The following is a 22,165-nucleotide window of genomic DNA, read 5'->3' as shown; positions in this document are numbered from 1 at the left end:
GGCATACTCAGGGATAGCCAACCTCCCCCCCCCCCCCCCCCAATCAGTACTCAACTCAGCTGAGTCTTCCTAATTAGGAGAGGGGGGGATGGGCAACCCAGCCCTACCAGTATATGTGAATTACAGTTTAGCCCATATAGCTTACAGCTGGGGCCAATGTAATGTGCTCAACTTCACACATAGTCTTTCAGAAACAAAGGCAGCATAACTCAGCAAACTTAACGCATTTAAGCAGTATATTTGCCATAGGCTCTTAATCAAAAAGCACACAAGCTTAGTAGGATATTTGAGCCTGTTCAACCTGGCAACCAAGCAAGGTATTTTGGTCCATAATCTGGGAAAAGGAACCCAAGGGAGTTCCTCTCCAGAAGCTGGGAGGTTTGTCTACTTAACACAGTAACCACATAATTAAGATTGTATGAACTCCTGTGGGGAAAACCCCCCCAGCACAGGGACCTTAGCCGCCTGTCCTTCAGACTCTGAGACATAATAATGACAAGTTCTGAGTACCCACGTGATTTTGTTTCACCCTAACTACCCACACAACCGTAGGAAAGGGTTAAGGGAAAAGACAGTGATAGTTTACAGGAGTCTCAGTTCTTTTTACATAAGAAACAGTATCCATAAAACAACAATCACATGTCATGCATAAACACTCTGCGAGTCATATGCATATAAGTTCTCACTACGACAATCAGCCTAAGCTAAGGTAGGATAGAGTCCTGTAAAAACCTGAACCAGCAGTAGGAAAGGTATACAGGGAGACTGCCCAGTGTCCTGAAGGAGCAGCATTCAGAGAGCAACTGACATACACTCTGGCTGTCCTATGGAGGCTGGGACGAGGCAACCCACAATCACAGCGCGAGGACTGATCTAGCGTGTGGATTGGGGGAGGGGCCGCCGGGGAAACGTACCTCCACTATGCTGCTTGGACATGCCCGGTAAACTGACCTGGCCACTGCCACAAGCCCCGGCTGGTCAGGAACATCATATCCCGGCGGTCTAGGCTAGGAGACAAGCCGTATGCCTCCTGACTGCAGCACGCCTCCGGCCAGTCTCACCACCGGAGGCCGGACCGCCACGTGGTCCCGGCGTCAGCGGCCGCCGGAACCACCTGCTTACCTGCCATCCCCTTGATCCGGTTGCGGTCCAGGGCCTGAGAGCCCCTGCCGAATCCCCTGCCATGGACCTGCCAAGGCTAGCGGTGCGGCGCCGGAGGAGGTAGTTGCAGCGCATGGCCTGTGAGCCTCCAATCAGGCGCGAGGCTGCTTCCAGTTCAGCTCAGACCACCCGCTGAGATAGAGCGTAAAACTCTATATATTTTTTATTTTTTTTGTTACTCGTTTGCAGGACTGCTCCAGCAGTCCCACTGTCTATGTGGTGAACACACCAAACAGGAAGAACTGGCTACCTGAGGCAGGGGGTGGGGTATATGAGGAGGAACCCCGATGCATCCTGGGAGCAGAGAGCTCGTTTGTGTTAACTGTTTGGTGACCGGGATTCATACCCCAACGTAATGGGTGTGGACCCCATGGACCCCGAAGAAGAAAGACTGAACGGTTCTTGAGACCGGAAGAAGATTTTGAATTGTCTGATTCATAATTCCTTAAAGGTGCCAAGGACTTATTATCATGCCTCAGAAAGTGACGTTTCAGAGTCTATTTTCGTGCAAATAAACTTAAATCTATTTGTAATCTATAATTATTACAGCCCACATTCGGAGCAAAAGAAAGTCCCTTAGCTAGTAAGTTAAGTGTGATAAACTCAAGTTATAATCTCAGAGAAAAGCCCAGAGTGCATGAACAACAGAGATGCTTCAACGATAGGCATGCGCATTTCATTAGGGTGTGCACCGCCGGAGAGGCATTTTAGAACTGCCTATGGAGTTATTTAACACCAGCAAGGGGTAGTGTCTAGCACTAATTTAATAATGCCACGTAGTGAAATCACTCACAGAAAACATAGTATTCACTATAAACTTCTTGACAGATAAAGGAACATTTTGACAACACATTAAGGGGCTGATTCAACTAAAAGAGATGTCTGCAATGTGCTAGAGGTATGCATACAACCTTACAATGTGGTAGGTACCATATATGGCGAATATGTACGCAGCTGACTATCACAGAGATCTGCGGCACATCAACAATAATTGAATTGACTCCTAAGTGATTTTATTCATTGTACTGTAGAAAAATCAATTTACATCTCAAACTTCAATCTGCTTTTCCCATTCCTCCAGAAGCTGAATTCCCTCTTCTCCAGAGGTTATAGTTGTTTTTTATCATGAAATGCAATAACTTGGTATTACAATAGATTTATTGTAGATCCATCTCTCTTCATATTTCTGTGTCCAGCAGAGTTTACAATTTATGTGTTAGTTTCACCAATGTGCCAGTGACAAACATCTGGAAAATCCACATTTCAGATTTTTCTACTTTGGATGGTGCTAAAGATGATTCTATGTTGGAATTTAATTCTTACCGTTTTATCCTGATATACAAGATTTTTTATTTTTTTTGTAATTATATATTGTATTTGTTTTATTTTCTACACAGAATGCATCGTGGCCGTAACTACAGCAGTGCAGCCGGTGCCACCGCACAGAGTACAGTGTGCCCTGGGGCTGACCACCAAAATTTCTAATTGCCGGGCCACCCACTGCTGTGTATATTAGCATCAGTGTGCCTGGCTCCTGTCCTTCACTGCAGCCCTGCTGACTGCCTGTCTCAGGTGTCATTAACAGCTCTGCCTCCCCCCGGCTTCCGCACTCGGAGCACTTTCTTTCGGTCTCTCCTCTCCAGGCTCCACACTCCCACAGTGACAAGAGGGAGGAGCAGTTATTCTGGGCATGCAGGCAGCATCCAGTACAGTGACAGACAGTGTGACACTGTCAGTCCATACACAAGGCGGCAGGCAAATTCCACCCTCAGCCTACTCCAGATATAGTTGATAGTCTCTGTGCCTGGACAGAGTATCATTGACAGGTGAGTGATGACTACATATGGGTGAGAGCTCTGGCAAGGAGGAGGGTGAGGGGAAATGGGGGAGGGTAGTTCTTCAGTGTGGCATAATGAGTAAAAGGGGGTTTCACTGTGTGGCATAATGTGTAAGAGGGTGCTTTTACTGTGTAGCATAATGTGCAAGGGGGGATTTCTATTGTGCGGCATATATTGTGTAAAGGGGGGATTTCTACTGTGTGGCATAATGTGTATGGAGCATTACTACTGTGGTCATGTGTACGGTTAATTACTAATGTGTGCGCATAATGTCTAGGGGGCATTACTACTGTGTGGCGTATTGTGTAAGGGACACTGCTACAGTGTATCGTACGTGTATAAGGGACACTATTGTGTAGTGTAATGTGAATAAGGGGCACTACTGTGTGGCTTAATGTGAACAGAGGGTACTATTGTTTGGCCATGCCACTGCCCCACAAGACCATGCCCCTTTTTTTGGTGCGCATGGCTGCGGACTGTCCCTGTTTATAATATTGTGTGTGTGTGTGGGGTGGGGGGGCTCCAATGCTTTTTCTGGCACAGGGCACCAAAATGTCTAGTTATGGCTCTGGAATGCATATACACAAAAACAATATTCAAAGAAATAATGCATAATGAAAAACAAAAATACCTTCTTTTGTCACATATCTCATGTTTTCAGAAACCGTTGCACTCTTATCTTGAGAATCCAGGTAAATAAAAGTTTCATAATCTTGAAAACTATAAGTAGCTGTAGAGTGAAAATAGTGATACATATATGAAGGAGTTGTCTCATGCACTGTATGGATATTTGTGTTTTCTGGAGCTACAGATGTGTCCACATTCATCTAGCCTCCTTGCATGTTAAACAGCTCTTCTAGTGGTGCGACAAGCGTTTTTTCGTTACAGTGTCAGAGCTGCTGACGCTAACATTCGCATATACAGTCAGGTGCATAAATATTGGGACATTGACAAAATTTTCATATTTTGGCCTCTATTCACCACCACAATGGCTTTGAAATTAAACAAACAAGATGTGCTTTAACTGCAGACTTTCAGATTTAATTTGAGGGTAATTACATCCAAATCAGATGAACGGTGTAGGAATTACAACAGTTTCTATATGTGCCTCCCACTTTTTAAGGGGCCAAAAGTAATGGGACAAACTAAACAATCCTAAATCTAACTTTCACTTTTTAATACTTTGTTGCAAATCCTTTGCAGGCAATTACAGCCTTAAGTCTGGAACACATAGACATCACCAGACGCTGGGTTTCATCCCTGGTGATGCTCTGCCAGGCCTCTACTGCAAATGTCTTCAGTTCCTGCTTATTCTTGGGCCATTTTCCATTCAGTTTTGTCTTCATCAAGTGAAATGCATGCTCAATCGGATTCAGGTCAGGGGACTGACTTGGCCATTGCATAACATTCCACTTTTTAGCCTTAAAAAACTCTTTGGTTGCTTTTGCAGTATGCTTCGGGTCATTGTCCATCTGCACTGTGAAGCGCCGTCCAATGAGTTCTGAAGCATTTGCCTGAACATGAGCACATAATATTGCGCACAACACTTCAGAATTCATTCTGCTGCTTTTGTCAGCAGTCACATCATCAATAAATACAAGAGAACCAGTTCCATTGGCAGCCATACATGCCCACGGCATGACACTACCACCACCATGCTTCACTGATGAGGTGGTAAGTTTTGGATCATGAGCAGTTCCTTTCCTTCTCCATACTCTTCTTTTCCCATCACTCTGGTACAAGTTGATCTTTGTCTCATCTGTCCATAGGATGTTGTTACAGAACTGTAATGGCTTTTTTAGATGTTGTTTGGCAAACTCTAATCTGGTCTTCCTGTTTTTGTGGCTCACCAATGGTTTACATCTTGTGGTGAACCCTCTATATTCACTCTTGTGAAGTCTTCTCTTGACTTTGACACATATACACCTACCTCCTGGAGAGTGTTCTTGATTTGGCCAACTGTTGTGAAGGGGTTTTTCTTCACCAGGGAAATAATTCTTCTGTCATCCACCACAGTTGTTTTCCGTGGTCTTCCGGTGTTGCTGAGCTCTCCGGTGCGTTCTTTCTTTTTAAGAATGTTCCAAACAGTTGATTTGGCCACACCTAATGTTTTTGCTATCTCTATGATGGGTTTGTTTAGAATTTTCAGCCTAATGATGGCTTGCTTCACTGATAGTGACAGCTCTTTGGATCTCATATTGAGAGTCAACAGCAACTGATTCCAAATGCAAATGTCACACCTAGAATCAACTCCAGACATTTTACCTGCTTAATTGATAATGAAATAATGAGGGAATAGCCCACACCTGTCCATGAAATAGCTTTTGAGTTGATAATCCCATTACTTTTGGCCCCTTAAAAAGTGGGAGGCACATATAGAAACCGTTGTAATTCCTACACCGTTCACCTGATTTGGATGTAATTACCCTCAAATTAAATCTGAAAGTCTGCAGCTATCTTGTTTGGTGGTGAATAGAGGCCAAAATATGAAAATTCTGTCAATGTCCCAATATTAATGCACCTGACTGTAGATATAAAACAGTCACAAACAGAATATAGGCATGCCGCAGATCATTTTAATGAGCTTAAGCTGCTTGTGCAACCTGTTCACATAACTTTGCGAATGAGACACATTTTAGGGGAAAAAGATGCATGTAAAGACGCTCGACGCTACTGAGTTGAACAGTGCTCATATGTTATTTGTAACGCGACTTATAGGGCGCGGAAGATAGAAGTATGTGGACACATATGTATACGAATTAATGTGATGTACACAACATTTACCTTGAGAAAAATGGCATACTTGTATTTGTATTCCAGCTAAATGAATTTGCATTGTGGTTGCTAATTGCATTTTTGCATGTCCCTAGTCATTACAACTAAGCACTGTAAGCTAAAGGACATTGGGGAAGGGTTTCAACAGCACATGAGGTTGTAAGTGTTCTGTACATATATTCATATTTTTTTTTAATATACATATAAACTTTGCAACTCAACCTCATATTGCATAATAGTTATTTTTATTTGACATTAGCATAATTACATTACACAGTTATATTGCTTTTCTATGAAAAAAAACAGACAGGCACAGTAGGCATGGCAAATGCATAGACATAATTATATCGACAGATGAATAAGGCTCCTCTAGCTGCATCCAGTTTAATGACTTAGGGCCTGATTCGGAGCCGGACGCAATTAGCGCTCGCTCGTTCAGAAAAAGGGGGTGGCTATTCAAATGAACCGTTCGCTCTTTGCGGTCTGTTCACGCCTCTATGTCTGAACGAGCGATCAAAACTTGCGGTCGTTTTTTTGAAAACTACGCCCCCTGGCCGCTCGCATCCTACGTCATGTCTGCTATTTATTAGATTAATCGAGTACATCGACCAGCGTATGAACTGCTCGCTATTCTTGGGGTTGGTTTTTGCGACCACAATCTTGCAAGCAGTTCTGGCTATAAAATAACCCAGTGACGTGGTCAATGACGCTGCTGTATTAATTATGCACACCCATAAAACGCCCGTTTTGACCTTTAAGCACGCCTGCGTTCTGATCTCCACTACCCGTTTTCAAGCACCTTCCCCTGTTACCACCCACATACGCCTCATTCTGTCACTCAAAATAGCAGGCATTCGCTATTTAGTGAGCACATGAATATCGACCGCACTGACTGGTTCGCGCATGCGTATAACGATTCGTACGCATGCGCAGTTGGGCAAACATCGCTCAGAGTGAACGAGCGGCCGCTTACGAGCGACTCTGAGTCAGGCCCTTAGCTAGAAGATACAGAAAATATGTCATATGCGTAACATTACACTACACATAGATAGATAACATACTGTAATGTCATATTACATTGTATTAGATGCTCTGTGTGTAATTTGAAGCATAACATACTATACTTGGGTAGACGCATAAAGCTACTCTGGTTCCATTTACTTCAATGTCATTTAGCTGTCAATTACAGCAGGTATAAAAATATCTCATATGCATAACATAATACTACTCAGCTAGATAATATACTGTTGTACATTGTATTGAAGATACTGGCATATGGATGCATCATATGCATTACATAACTATACTTAGGTAGATGACAAAAGGCTTATCACAGTTTCAGCTTGTAACAGGAGAATACCTTACAGATTAGTTGCATTCATCTCTTGATGTTTTTTTTATTTTTATTTTATCATTCCCTGCTGGATTACTTTGAGGATGAACATTCTCTAAGGACTATTTCAGGAAAAAGTTTACATATGGATTGAATAAGAAGTTAAAAACAAGGGATTGTTTATATGGGGCCCAATTCAGCAGAGGACAGAATTGCAAAGCCGCACACAAGCAGCTTTGCAAATCCATCCTTGCTAAAATGCAAATGAAACTGGAGGTGTCTGGCACCTCCTGCTGCATCTGCGATTCTAGCGCTGCGACCGAGGTCGCAGCCTGGGATCACCATAGCAACCATCGGTCAAGATGTAGGATGGAGTCCAATCAATCAGAGAGGCATATGGGGGGGCCTGCAGATTCCCAATAAATCGGGAATCTGCAATCAACAGTGTACATAATGAATCAGGCCAATTGTGTGTAATTTAGATTACTAATGTTTGTGGAACTACATGTTGTAACTAAGGAATGGGGAGCAGTAGTCTGTTGTGGATGGGGAGCGGTAGTCTGTCATCATTCCTTTCAGGGACAGTGGACAACTCAGGAAAGTCGCTTGCCCATAAACATTCTGGAGCTTCGAGCAGTGTACAGAGCACTCACTCAGGCGCAGGATCTCCAACTCGGCAGGCCGGTCCAGACCCAGTACGACGACGCAACTGCGGTAGTGAACCTCAAACATCAGGGAGGCATGCGAAGTCAGGCATCCATGTAGAAAGTGGCAAACATTCTGGTCTGGGCTGAAAGTTATCTTCCAGCAATTTCAGCAGTGTTCATTCCAGGAGTCCTCAACTGGGAAGCAAACTTCCTAAGCCGTCAGGATATGCACACCGGAGAATGGGCTCTCCACCCAGATGTCTTTCAACTCCTGGTGGACAAATGGGGCCTGCCAGACGTAGACCTCATGGCCTTACGTCATAACCACAAGGTCCCCCAGGTACGGGTCCAGGACCAGAGACCCCTCAACCGCCTTCGTGGACGCTCTGGCAGTGAGGTGGGACTTTAATCTCGCATACCTCTTTCCTCTGTTGTCCCTCCTTCCGAGGGTGCTTCGAAAGTTTAAGCAAGAAGGCGGCACAGTGATACTAATAGCCCCGACCTGGCCCAGGTGACATTGGTTCACCGACCTTCGGAGTCTCTCCATAGACACTCCGTTTCCACTGCCTCTACAGTAGGATCTACTACCACAGGGTCCTTGCTGGCACCCAGACCTACCTACCTGGACTGTCTTTGACAGCGTGGCTCTTGAGTCTTCCCTCTTGATAGCCAAGGGTTTCTCTCTTTCTGTGGTCCAGACAATGCTCAGGGCATGTAAGCCTGCCTCAGCCCACATCTATTTCAGAGTTTGGCACTCTTACTTTCAATGGTGCTCTCCCAGAGGCTATGATGCTACAGATTTTAGGGTCTCCCGGGTGCTTGCCTTTCTACAGGCTGGGTTAGACCTTGGTCTCCACCTGGCCTCCCTTAGAGTTCAGATTTCTGCTCAGTCAATCTGGTTCCAGCAAAGGATTGCTCCCCTGCCTGATGTTAGAACATTCTTTCAGGGGGTTCTCAGTCTTCAACCTTCTTTTGTTCTTCTGGTAGCTCAGTGGGATTTGTCCTTGGTTCTCAGGGCTCTGCAGGCTCCTCCGTTTGAACCCCGGGACTCAGTAGACCTCAAGTGGCTGACAGCGAAGACGCTTTTTCTCCTCGCTATTTCCTCTGCCTGCAGGGTATCTGATTTGGCAGCTACTCCCCATTTTTGATCTTTCATTCGGACAGAGCTGTCCTCCGTACCAGGGCTGGGTATCTACCTAAAATGGTATCCTGGTTCCATTTGAATGAAGAGTTTGTGGTTCCGGCCCTCCAGTGCTCAGATCTTTCTGCAAGTGAAGCTTCCTTAGATTTGGTTCATGCTCTTCGTATCTACGTGGATCGTACTAATTCCTTGAGGAAATCAGATTCTATTTTTGTGTTATATGGCTTTCACAAGCAAGGCTGGCCAGCTAACAGACTCTGGCACGATGACTTCGCATGACAATCTCTCAGGCCTACACGCAAGCTAATCTTCCTGTTCCAAACAGGGTTGCAGCTCATTCTATTCAGTCTGTGGGACCCTCGTGGGCAGATCGACGTGACACTTCTGCTGAACACTTGTGCAAGGCAACCATGTGGTCTTCCGTCCACACCTTCCTCAGGTTGTACGCTTTTGATACCATTGCATCTCAGGATGCTTGGGAGTTGGATTCTCCTTTCTGCTCAGGAGCATCCCCAGGTTTAGGGAAACTGCTATGGGAGATCCCCATGGTATCCCTGTAGATCCCCTATGGACCCTGAAGAAGAAATTAAGAGTTATGTTAGACTTACATTTGTTAACTCTATTTCTTCGAAGTCCACAGGATCCACAGGGCGTCCACCCTGATGCACCTGGCCTCATTGGGTATATTTCTCTCTTGATCACCAATTCCTTTGTTTTCTGGGAGAGTGTTTCTTGAGAGTAATGTTCTTCCTTCTCTTTCCTACTCCTGGCTTGGGCTTGTTTACAAAACTGTTGTCTGGCTGGGGGCGGGGTATATGTAGAGGAGGAACGAGGCATCCTGGGAGCTAAGCTTAACTGTTTGGTGCCTGGATAACTCCAACCACACACCCCATGGTATCCCCGTGGATCCTATGGACTTCAAAGAAATAGCGGTAACAAAGGTAAGTGTACCATAATTTTTTTTATTTTTTAAATACAGTACCACTTTGTACTACCCTACATTGCAATGCTGTAGTTCCCATTGATGTATCTGTATGTAACTGTAAAAATAAATAAAAAGAACAGTGTGCCAGTCTCCCCCTCCCTGAATGAATAGCTAGCACCAGTGCTGTAACCACGAATGCAGATACACAGAAAACGTGGGTACTTCTGTAAAATGATCAATGCCTGATCAGGCTATAATAGTGAGTGAAAACAGGTGTTCAGTATATCCCATCCAGTGAAAAACAGCCCTATGTTGAACAGCACCATGTCTTAACCTTGTGTGATGTGTCACTGTACTTGTTTAAAGACAGAAAATGAACTCAAGTCTATTTAGCAGCATGCCTGATCATGCTGGAACTTGTGGAACTGCAAGTGTCATCATTCCTTAGTTACAACATGTAGTTCCACAAACATTAGTAATAGAAATAAACATGTTTTTACACACAATTGAACTGATTCATTATGTACACTGCTGATTGCAGATTCCCGATTTATCGGGAATCTGCATGTGCGCAGGACCCGTTCTGTGTGAACGCACGCAGGCCCCCGTATGCCTCTCTGATTGATTGGCCTCAGATTTCTGGCCTCACATGCCAGCCAGCCTGTGTAAGCTGAGGCTTACTCAGCTGGCTAGCGCCATCCAACATCTCGACCGATGGTTGCTATGGTGGTCGCAGCGCTGGGAACGCAGATGTAGCAGGAGGTGTCAGACACCTCCTGTTTCATTTGCATTTTAGCAAGGACGGATTTGCAAAGCTGCTTGTGTGCGGCTTTGCAATTCTGTCCTCTGCTGAATTGGGCCCCATATAAACAATCCCTTGTTTAACTTCTTATTCAATCCAAATGTAAACTTTTTCCTGAAATAGTTCTTAGAGAATGTTCATCCTCAAAGTAATCCAGCAGGGAAATGATAAAATAAAAAAACACATCAAGAGATGAATGCAACTAATCTGTAAGGTACTCTCCTGTTACAAGCTGAAGGGAAACTGTGATAAGCCTTTTGTCATCTACCTAAGTATAGTTATGTAATGCATATGATGCATCCATATGCTGGCATCTGTCTTGAGAAGTTCCCAATCTGGAATCCAGAAGGGGCGACCCTTGTCCAGATGGGACATCTGTAGCCACCATAAGAGGGAAAGCCGAACCTCCGGAGAGAGGAGGATCGTCTGGGACCGGATCAGAGGATTGTCCTTTCCATCGGGAGAGAATCAGTTGTTGCAGAGGCCTGGAGTGAAAGGGGGCGTACCATGGACCCCAGGACCTGCATTGCTGAGTGAATGGATACCCTCCAATTGTGGAGCAAACTGCAAACACGCAAGTGTAGTGTCAAAATCTTGTCTGCTGGCAGAAAGATCCTCTGTATTCGAAAATCTAGGAGTGCCCCCAGATGTATCATCCGCTGTGTCGGAGTTAGGGAGGACTTTTTCCAATTGATGATCGAGCCATGTGTTTGCAGGCAGTCCACGGTCAGCATTGATTATGTTGTAACACAACCGGTTAGTCTGCCATCTAGGTATGGCAGGATTCTGACTCCCAGGAGTCAGAGGTGTGCCGCCATAACCACCATTATTTTGGTAAAGACCATAGGGGCTGTTGACAGACCAAAGCGTAGTCCCCGAAACTGGTAATGTTGCTGCAGAACAGCAAACCGTAGGAACCGCTGGTGGGTTGGAGTAATAGATACATGCATCCTGAATGTCCAGAGAATCTATGAAATCCCTAGGCTCCATTGTCAGGACAATTGATCAAAAGGAACTTGGGCACTCTGATAAATTTGTTGAGGAATTTGAGATTCAGAATAGGCCAATGAGACCCATTCGATTTTTCCGAAAAGAGAGTGGCATAAAAAAACAGTTCCTCTCTGAGCATTATCACACCTGAACTCAGCAGGGAGTGAATGGCCTCCTGGAGGGCCAGGGCCTTGATAGGGCCTGATGGGGGACCTGTATAAAAAATTGCTGGGGAGAAAGCCTCAAGAAAATGAGAGCATACCCCTGAGAGACCACTTCTAGGACCCAGGCGTCTGTTGTTGTTTGACACCAAGAGTCGGCATATTGAAGAAGTCGGCCTTCCACCCTGGGATCATGGAGTGAACTAGACTGTCTGGGAAAAGACTGTCCTCTTGTCTTACCCTGAGGGTGAAAGGACATATAAGAGGACAGCCTAGGCTTAGGGGCAGTTGCTGATGGCAGAAAAACAGACTTTTAGGCTGCCATGGTAGCCACACTCTTGTCAAATTCTGCATTGAACAGTCTGTCTCCAGAGAAGGGTAAGGATTCGAGTGCCTTCTTGGATCCCATGTCCGCCTTCCAAGACCGTAGCCAAAAGGACCCGCTGTGCGACTACCGAGGTCGCAGATGCCTTAGAGGCAAGGAGTCCAGTATCCAACGCAGATTCTCCCAAATAAGAGGCCGCATCCTTAATATGGGATATATAGGCCAGTTGTTTCCTGGTAGCGTCTGATGGCAGTCTCTCTTCCAATGCCCCTGCCCATCATTCGATAGCCTTAGCCATCCAGGCCGCAGCCACAGCTGGCCTAGTATTAGCACCAGAAAGCGAGTAGACTGACTTGAGACAAGTTTCTAGCTTTATATCCGTGGCCTCCTTAAGGGAAGATGTAGACAGTAAAGGCAGTGTAGTGTTTCTAACTAAGCGTGCCACAGGCAAATCAACAGTGGGAGGGACTTTCCAATTAGTACACTCCTTAGTAGGGAGAGGGTAAAAAGATGCTAGTCTTTTTGGTACCTGGAACCGCTTGGCAGGAGAACCCCAAGCTTCCCCCATGAGCTCTATCCTGATTGAGGGAATTCCGCCCTAACCACCTTCTGACATTTAAACATCGAGGTTTTAGGTTTAGGGGCCGGTTCATCATCCTCTATATTTAGGATTGATTTAACCACCCTCACTAAAGCAGGAACTTACACTGTTGATTGAAGGTGCTCCTCACCAGAGTGTGTCTCAGAGAGAGAACCTTGTGCATCATCTGCCTCTTCAGATGATGCATCAGAATCCGAGAGCCGGGTGGACTGAGAGGATTATACAGTCCGCCTATGTGCTTTGGTGGCTAACGGTCTATCCGTCTGTGATTTTTGCTGAGAGGCAGACGTTTGAGCCATATTTTGATGGCAATAAACATCCATCCAAGGAGAATGCATAGGGGTACAGACATTGTAGGTTGTAACAGCTGTGGGTACCCTATGGTAGGAGGCAGCAGTGGATTTGGTAAACAATCCACTAGTTGCCTCATAACCTGTGATAAGGAGGACATCCAGGGTGGCTCATATACCGGGGGTGGTAAGGTGAATTGGTGAGCAGATTTATAACAATTAGCACATAGACCCTCCTGCATGAAATCCTGAGAGGGCAAGCTCGCAAAACAGGATTTACATGTAACTACAGGGGCCTCAGTCTCCTGTTTGTCCTTGCCTTTGGAAGACATAGAAATAGCCAATAAGTAGCACACAAAAAGTGTCTAGTTAATAATGCAATGTGACACCCATCGCAAATACAAGTAAATGTGAAGTACAAATGCCCCTACACACCTGGTAGTTGAGGGTTTGAGAAAAGAGCAGTAGGGATACAAACATATATTGGGCACTAAATCAACTGCTCAAGCCTCCAAGGGCTGGTAGGATTTGTGCGCTGTATAATCTGGCCCCAGGGAGAGGTATACAGGGAGACTGGACCAGACACTCCTGAGACCTGTAGCTTCAGAAAAGCATTGAATAATGGCTCCTGAGCATCTTATATGGGAGGATGGAGGAGCCCAGAAGCGGGAAAACTCTTGTGAGGGATCGCTTTCTAGGCTGAGGGAAGTGCTGCCGGGGGAGAGCCTACCTCCCCATTGCCGCATCAACCACCGGGTGCTGCTGGCCTCACCTGGTCCACGACATCGGCTTTTAACTGCCCCGGTGGTCTAGTGGACGCAGCAGTACAGCGTTTTCTGGCGGGTCTCCACAGATGAAATGACAGAAACGGGGAATTGCCTTACTTGATCTTCTCCGTTGCCCGGCTGCAGCCCTGGGTCCCCAGTGAAACAGCTAGCAGAGTTCCGCCCGCTGAAATGACCATACCACTTACTGGTGTTGCGGCGCCGGCAGAGGTAGTTGGTTCAGCAGCACAGGCACCCATTGCTAAAGCAGTCCCCCTGTTATATAGGTGCGACTGATCCTGTCCAGCACCAAACGAAAAACTGTCTGCCTGTGGCTGGGGGCGGGGTATATGTGGAGGAGAACTGAGGCATCCTGGGAGCTACAGCTTAACTGTTGGGTGCCGGGATCACTCCAACCAAACACTCCATGGTATCATGGTGGATCCCCTATGGACCTTGAATAGGAAATTGAGACTTGGGGGGAATTCAATAGGCTAATTGATCCCCCGGAGGCTATTCAATTAGCCCGAAGCCAGCAGTCATCGGGGATTTTTTTTAACCTGTCTGAGGCAGTTGAAAAAAATTTCCCCGAAAAGCAGCCCCGTTTTTGCTATCGTGGCCGTGAAAACACATAGGATCTGTCATAAGGTCACGGACCTATGTGTATTCACCCGAAAACTGATTGTGGCTAATTTAATTCCCACGTTAATGCTTTGTGAAACCTGGGCAACATGATATGATGTGTTTAAAGCACCATGCAATACTTGAATCACAATGGGTGTCAAATTAACACTGGCTATATCGTTTGCCTTCCAATTTAGAATGGATTCTGTATTCACATTTCTATCCAACATTTAACACTTAATTGACAAGCAGAGCTGGTCTAGTTACATGATAAAACTTGCCTTCACAGATGAGATTTTTGTTTTATCATTCTGTATTCTCTTGTTACTTGTTAGCCATGACAAAAATGTAAATATTGATGCAAAATTGTTCACATTTAGTAATCTCACGTGATAAGGTTAATGGGATGTATTTATTTTGTCAGTTTGTTTTAATACATATTGTATCAGTATTCCTCTCTTTGTTAATGGCATGTTGCTCTTAATTATGATTGTGGAATGAAATTTATACTTAAGCACAATGTGCATTTGCATTACCTGATCTAGATATAAAGTTAATGTATGTCTTTTCATTCGTAAGAACAGTAGGATTGATTCGGGTAACTATATTGGGCTGATCCATCACAAAATCCACTGCATCCATATTGTCATTTAGTTGACCCTGTGATAAACATATTGAAAAAAAACAACAAAAAAAAACACACGTATTAAAGAAACCAAATCTATATTACACAAGTTGTATATTAGAGGACACAGACACTACGGCATATTCCCTTTCTATGCACATTATTACAAACTGCACAGAACTATTATGCACCAACTAATGCATGTGTGGGCCTACTCCATTGCGTACAGCTCTTATGGATTCCAAGCAGTTTAACATACAATTGAAATTAAACCACTTTGGTGGACGAGACTTCAATTATTTTCTCTACTGAACACCATGGTTTACACTTAAGCTGGGTACACACTGACAGATACATTGGCCGATCAATTGATCGGCCAATGTATCTGCTGCCCGTCGGGCAGTGTGTGCCCGCGATATGTCGGTGAACATCGGCGTTCACCGACATATCGCATTGGCTGTGCTGCACAGCCGATGGACAGATATGTCTGCATATATATCTGTCCATCGGCAGGTGTATACGAGCGGTCGGCAGACCGTTCGTACACACGGAGCGGCAGCCGCGAGGAGGGGGTGGGACACGCCTCCTGCTCGCCGGGACTTGCCCCCTGGTCACCGGGACCCGCACATGATAGCCGTTCAGTGTGTATGAACGACCATCATCTGCAGATATATCTGACAGGTGTGTACCCACCATAACTCAGTTATAAAAAAGCTTCAGCTTTTCGAACCTCCGGCTTCCTGACTACATACCGTCTGAATTATGCTCACCTAATAATCACTGCATTTTGCACTTATTGATGGCTTGCTCTAGAGATTGTACTTAAATATCAGATGCTTGTATCTTGATGGTATTTTACTCTCTGATGGAAAGTGTGCATACATCCTTAAGGAAAGAATCCTAAAGATTACTATTACTATGAGATGAGGTCTGAGCTATTCTCTCTCGACTCTAACCACACTGGTTTCGCTCTGTAAATATCAATTTTCCTTGACTGCAGCCTTGTGCATGGGCTCACTGACAGACTGTTGAAGGTAAATGTAATGTAGCGCAATCACTTGTATGCAGTATAGCTGCAGGAAATGACAGAATGTACATCATGTAAACAAAACTATAATTAAATATTAGAATGATATATCTGTCTCATATGCTTTGTAAGTGATAAGCTCACCATGAACACTGCCCTCTGGAAGAACCCTGTGGCATCCATAATCTTCTGCAGAATAACTGTCTCCATCTCTTCAACATCCATCTCTTCACTGTTAAAGGGCACACCATTAAACAGGACTTGAGGCAATGGACCCAGGCCACTCTTCTTATAAAAGGTTGCTCCTGCCTATTTAAATCAGGATCAAGAAAGACTTATACTAAATTAATCTGACTGTAAAATAAAGAACGATAATATCATGAGACATGACTATTAAATGTTGGGGGCATTGTGAAAGCTACAACATGTAGAACTATTACATACAAAGTTATTAACATTCTAAATTATCTGTAATTAAGAGGTTTATCTGAAAAGAAGGCTACTAAAAAGCTACATATAAACAGTTTTAAAGAAAAATAAATATAAAATTCAAGGACATACAAAATAGGAGGTAGTCACATTATTATACACTGATTGCAAACTACGCAAGTCAATGACAATCAAGGTGTTAAAACATCATTTTAAATGGACCCATTAACAGAATTACTAGGGCAACATTACATTGTAAAGTTTAATGTAAAACAGCACTTTCTTGTTCGTTGACTGCTGGGACTTAGGGGTCTACTTACCAAGCAGGGGAGAGCCAATTCTCTGGAGAAAACAGCAGTTGCCTATGGAGAAAGGTAGGCTTTTTGCTTGAGAAATAACAGTTTTCTCCAGCTGTGCAGAAGTTTTCTCCAGGTAACGTTGTACTGTTCTGAGATGGGAAGAGTTGCTTGAAGTAATTTATCAAGCAGCGAATTAACCAGTAATCCTCTCTCTGGATAGAAAACTTTGACCATCTCAGGCTGGCATTACACAGTGATAGAGGGGTCTATATACTAAGCCTTGGATGGAGATAAAGTAACGAGAGATAAAGTACCAGCCAATAAACTCCTGTGTTCCGTGGGTAACCTGTACATCTGACCGCGCTAAGAATACCTCCGTGCTGCCGAATGGATGCCAGGTATAACTACCGGACATAGCCACCGCTAATCATCCTACTCCCGGCACCGGACACTGTGAGCTGTATATCCCTCTCGGCAGCCAACTTACCGCTATACTCTGGGATATGGCCATTTCATCTTGAGTTACAGCAAACTGGCCGGCAGCGGGTGGACCCGCTGGCTAAAACCACGGCCAACTGGTAAACATGCTGTTGCTTATACCAGATATTGATGAAAACGTATGTGCTGACAACTACTGCCGGTTTCTACATACAGATAGAGGGAGTGACGGTGAGTAATATGGAGGTGTTCTTTCATACTTTAATGCAATTAGGAGCAGCTTATGATGTTCGGACAATACAATTGAGCCCTGATTGCATTAACAACATATGGACTAACATACAAGTCTGTTACAGCTATTAAAAGACTTCCTTATGTGGATAAAATGCACTTTACTGTGGATACAACTTTGGACTGACGCACTGTCACTTTTCCATATAAATAATACTGACTTTTAAACGGAGAGTGAATATCCAGAGGAATTTATTATCACTGCTACCAGATCCGAAAGATCTCTTAATTTATGTGCACCTGTTGATACAATTCTGAATACTGCACTTCAAGACAGGATATTATAAAGATACATTGTGTATAAGTGATTTAGCGATACATTGTATTATTGTGTCTTGTGAGGAAAGTCTATACAGATAATCTGTGTTTTGGATTTATCAGCATTGTAGGAATATATATGTGATCTGACTGTATGATGCTGTTGGATTATAATAAATATATAGTTTTTTTATTACTGCACTATTATAGCTCATTATATAATATACAGGGGGAGGTCAGGGCCAGGGGCCGATTGGGCTGGTGAACCAGCCCGGGAAATTTATAGAAGCAGCCCTAATAGAGGCGGGGTCTGTTGAGGGGGTGGGGTCTGTCGAGGAGGGCAGGATCCCTCCTCATAGAGCCGGATTCTTGGTTGGACGCAAAAAATATTTGGAAAAAGCTGCAGTCTATTTATGTTGATTTACACTTTGCTTTTTACATAGAGCCCAGTATGGATCTTGCATTTCTGAGTGAGTTAAGTGTATGTGTGCGCGCACGTGCGTGTGGGTATTTAGTGTGGATTCGGCTATTACTCTCTTAAAATACATACCGTATATACTCGAGTATAAGTCGACCCGAATATAAGCCGAGGTACCTAATTTTACCACAAGAAACTGGGAGAACTTATTGACTCGAGTATAAGCCTAGGGTGGGAAATGCAGCAGCTACTGGTAGTAATCCCCCCCCCTGGTACTGCCCCCAGTAGTAATCCCCCCTGGTAGTGCCTCCAGTAGTAATATCTCCCACTGGTAGTGCCCCCAGCAGTAATCCCCCCCCCTGGTAGTGCCCCCAGCAGTAATCCCCCCCCCCTGGTAGTGCCCCCAGCAGTAATCCCCCCCCCTGGTAGTGCCCCCAGCAGTAATCCCCCCCCTGGTAGTGCCCCCAGTAGTAATCCCCCCCCTGGTAGTGCCCCCAGTAGTAATCCCCCCCCTGGTAGTGCCCCCAGTAGTAATCCCCCCCCTGGTAGTGCCCCCAATAGTAATATCTCCCATCGGTAGTGCCCCCAGTAGTAATATCGCCCCCTGGTAGTGCCCCCAGTAGTAATATCCCCCCCCCTGGTAGTGCCCCCAGTAGTAATATCCCCCCCCTGGTAGTGCCCCCAGTAGTAATATCCCCCCCCTGGTAGTGCCCCCAGTAGTAATATCCCCCCCCCTGGTAGTGCCCCCAGTAGTAATATCCCCCCCCCCTGGTAGTGCCCCCAGTAGTAATATCCCCCCCCCTGGTAGTGCCCCCAGTAGTAATATCCCCCCCCCTGGTAGTGCCCCCAGTAGTAATATCCCCCCCCCTGGTAGTGCCCCCAGTAGTAATATCCCCCCCTGGTAGTGCCCCCAGTAGTAATATCCCCCCCCGGTAGTGCCCCCAGTAGTAATATCCCCCCCCTGGTAGTGCCCCCAGTAGTAATACCCCCCCTGGAAAAAAAAAACCCAAACACTTACCTGAAACCCCACTCCTGGTCCCGACGCTGCTACAAGCTCGTCTGGACGCTTTGCATTATGGGAGAGACGTCGTCATTACGTCTCTCTCATTACCCACTGCGGGAGCCGGATGATGGCTCCCGCAGTGGGAGCAGCAGCAGCCGATGCGAGTCTGACAGACTCTCATCGGCTGCTGATTACAACAAACACACAGCTGCCGGGTCCAGCGGATGTGTGTTTGGCAGTGTGTAGTGCTGACCGAACTCCGTCCGGTCAGCGCTACACACGAGGTGCAGCTGTGTCACAGAGACACAGTCTGCACCATGGCCCGCACGGTAAGCTACTCCGCTGCGTACCATGCGGGCATGACTCGAGTATAAGCCGAGGGGGTGCTTTTTCAGCACAAAAAATGTGCTGAAAAACTCGGCTTATACTCGAGTATATACGGTATATAGCAAAAAAAACATATCCATACAAAAATTAACATACAGGACGGGATGCATCCCAACACTTTTCGCATGCATGCCGATGTGATTGTGTGTTATTTAGTGTGAGTGCCAGGGTGAGTGTGTGACTGTGACATTGTTGGTGTTTGTGTGGTACGAGGCTTGAGTGATAGTGTGACTGGCAGGACTACTGTAGGTTAATGAGTGTAGAGACATTGAGGGTCAGTGTGAGTGATACAAAGGTGAATGTGACTGAATGACAGGACTATGAGGGTCAGAGTAAGTGACTGGCAGTATGAGTGGCAGGAATAATGAGAGTTACAGGCAGGGAAGGACACACAATGTGAGTTAAGGGGGTAGGGGGAATATATTAGAAAAACACAAACTGTGCGCAAATCAAGATATATGTAACGTAAAAGAAATTTTTAAGGACAGTCCCAGTCAGATTCCAACGTATCCACTGCCGGTCCATATGCACTGCCTCATATACTGGGCTGGCGTCTTCCCCTTCTTTTGCACAATCCCCGTATCCAGAAACAGGTCAATTCATATCTAAAAAGTAAATGAAGGGTACGCCACAGTGCATTATCCAAAGCATTTATTCAAAACCATATCACAAAATCATCTGTAATATATATCGTACCGACGGAAGCGGTCAGACCACCGTAAGTGTAGACAACATAAAAACAGTGAGTCTCTGGGGAATGCAGCTTGTTCCACCGTCAGACGAAGTCCACGTGACGAAACGCGTAGGGACGTGGCCTAGCGTGACTGTTACCTGACACTAACCCTCCGGTGGAACAAGCTGCATTGCACGGAGACTAGTTAAGGTAGCTGTAAACACCTGCTTGTGGTGTTAACAAGGTGCTGCTAATGCAAGTTTCAATGTGTTTTGTTGCAGGTTTTTAACATGTTTTAATAAGATGTTGTTGGTTGCTTAGCAACCAGGGTTTGCGCTCACGTGGGGAGGGAGGAGGGGGGGGCGAGATGATTAACAGTGTTAATTGGTTATTGGTGAGGGTATTTAAATGTTGTGTTAGTATTCTCTGTACATTCTGCTTGTCCCTGACGACGGGGTAACTCCCAAAACATAGGAAATAATGAACGATCTTACTATATGCTGCAAAGTCTCCAGAGTGCCTCCTTATTAGATTTTATATATACATATACACACACATATATATATATATATATATACACACACACAATACAAATATATACACACACACTTGTCTTTTCAGGGCATTTCTAGCTGTGATGGCACTACAAGTCCCTGCAAATCCAGTTGACAAAATGAGGACTTGTAGTCTCATCGCAGCTGGATTGGAAGTCATTGATTTAGTCGCACATAGGATCTGCTTTAAATGTAGAGCTGTTTAAGTACAGCTGCCACAGGGTCCACGAGGGGATAGACCTCGCTGGACCACTGGAAAGGGGAGCCTAAATCCACCAGTGCTTGTGACTGTGGTAATTGTGGGTGGTCCGACTCCTGACCGACGTCGGTTGTTTGCTGCCCGGCCCCGCACTGCTAAGGAGTGTCTTCTCACAAACGGACCACCACTTGGTTTCACCTGGCCCTGCTTACAGTGCCACACTCTGCCGCCCCTGCTGTGGTTCCCTGGTTGGAGCACAAGCTCCATATACACTGTCAGCGCTGCGGCTCTACAGTAGAACGCAAATCCAGGAAGTGCGGCAGCCGGCACAGGCATACATAGGGGAATTAGCCTGTGCCGGCAGCTGCTGTTAGGCCGCCGGGCAGGCAATGTCAGCCGGCAGGCAATGTCAGCCTGCCCGGCAGAGGGGTGAATTGGACCGGCCCAGTGGGAACTATCCCGTTGTCCCTGTGGCCCAATCCGCCCCTGGTCAGCGCAACTTTTATTTTGTTGATCTACAATAAGCTCCTAACTGCCATGTCACAGGCTGTGTTTGAAAAAAAAAAAAACCAGTTAGGAGCTGGTTGGCTGGTTCTTTATTTCCGTCCACTTTATCTCCATCCAAGGCTTAGTAAATAGACCCCACAGCCTGTAAAGTTTCAGTTAGGAGCTGATTGGTTGGTACTTTATCTCCATCCACTTTTATCTCTCTCTGAGACTTAGGGCCTGATTCAGTGCAGATTGCAATATTGCATATGCACTGTCATACGCAATATTGTGTATGACAGTGGTTTGGCTTGCTATCAACTGCGATAGCAAGCCAAACCACTGGTATAGCAATGCAAACACAGCACTACATAAGAACGCCCACTTTACCATACGCACATCCGTAATACTTAGCAGAATATCGAAACCATTGGTACAATTGAGTACCATCGGACCCATAAGCACACTTGCACAAACCCTGACCTTGCTCAGAAATTGCTAACAGCCATGCACGCTATTAGACCTCATACTGCGTATGGCTTTGCAGAGGACAATTTATGCACACCCCTGAAACGGCATGCGAACGCAGTGGCACACCTGCATTTGGCCGACCACCACCAACAAACGGCACTTCCTGTCAATCACTCTGCGATGCGTCTGCATAGCGTCTCCGATTGCAGTCCCAATCACAGTGGCTAGTT

General features: G+C 45.5%; 1 protein-coding gene across 4 annotated transcripts in view; it reads right to left on the bottom strand.

Moving 5' to 3' along the window:
• UGGT2 (UDP-glucose glycoprotein glucosyltransferase 2) overlaps positions 1-22,165 on the bottom strand; it is a 428,047-nt gene that overhangs the window by 257,719 nt on the left and 148,163 nt on the right. For all 4 annotated transcript variants that reach the window (XM_088458942.1, XM_088458958.1, XM_088458949.1 and 1 more), the window contains exons 17-19: positions 16,174-16,338; positions 14,914-15,037; positions 3,631-3,729 (exon numbers count right to left, since the gene is read on the bottom strand). In XM_088458942.1, coding sequence (XP_088315068.1) covers positions 3,631-3,729; positions 14,914-15,037; positions 16,174-16,338 — 388 coding nt within the window. The remainder of the gene's footprint in view (positions 1-3,630; positions 3,730-14,913; positions 15,038-16,173; positions 16,339-22,165) is intronic.

The sequence above is a fragment of the Taudactylus pleione genome, unplaced genomic scaffold, assembly GCF_031769625.1.
Source record: "Taudactylus pleione unplaced genomic scaffold, aTauple2 ptg000041l, whole genome shotgun sequence".
NCBI lineage: Eukaryota > Metazoa > Chordata > Amphibia > Anura > Myobatrachidae > Taudactylus > Taudactylus pleione.
This window is presented reverse-complemented; position numbering and strand designations above follow the sequence as displayed.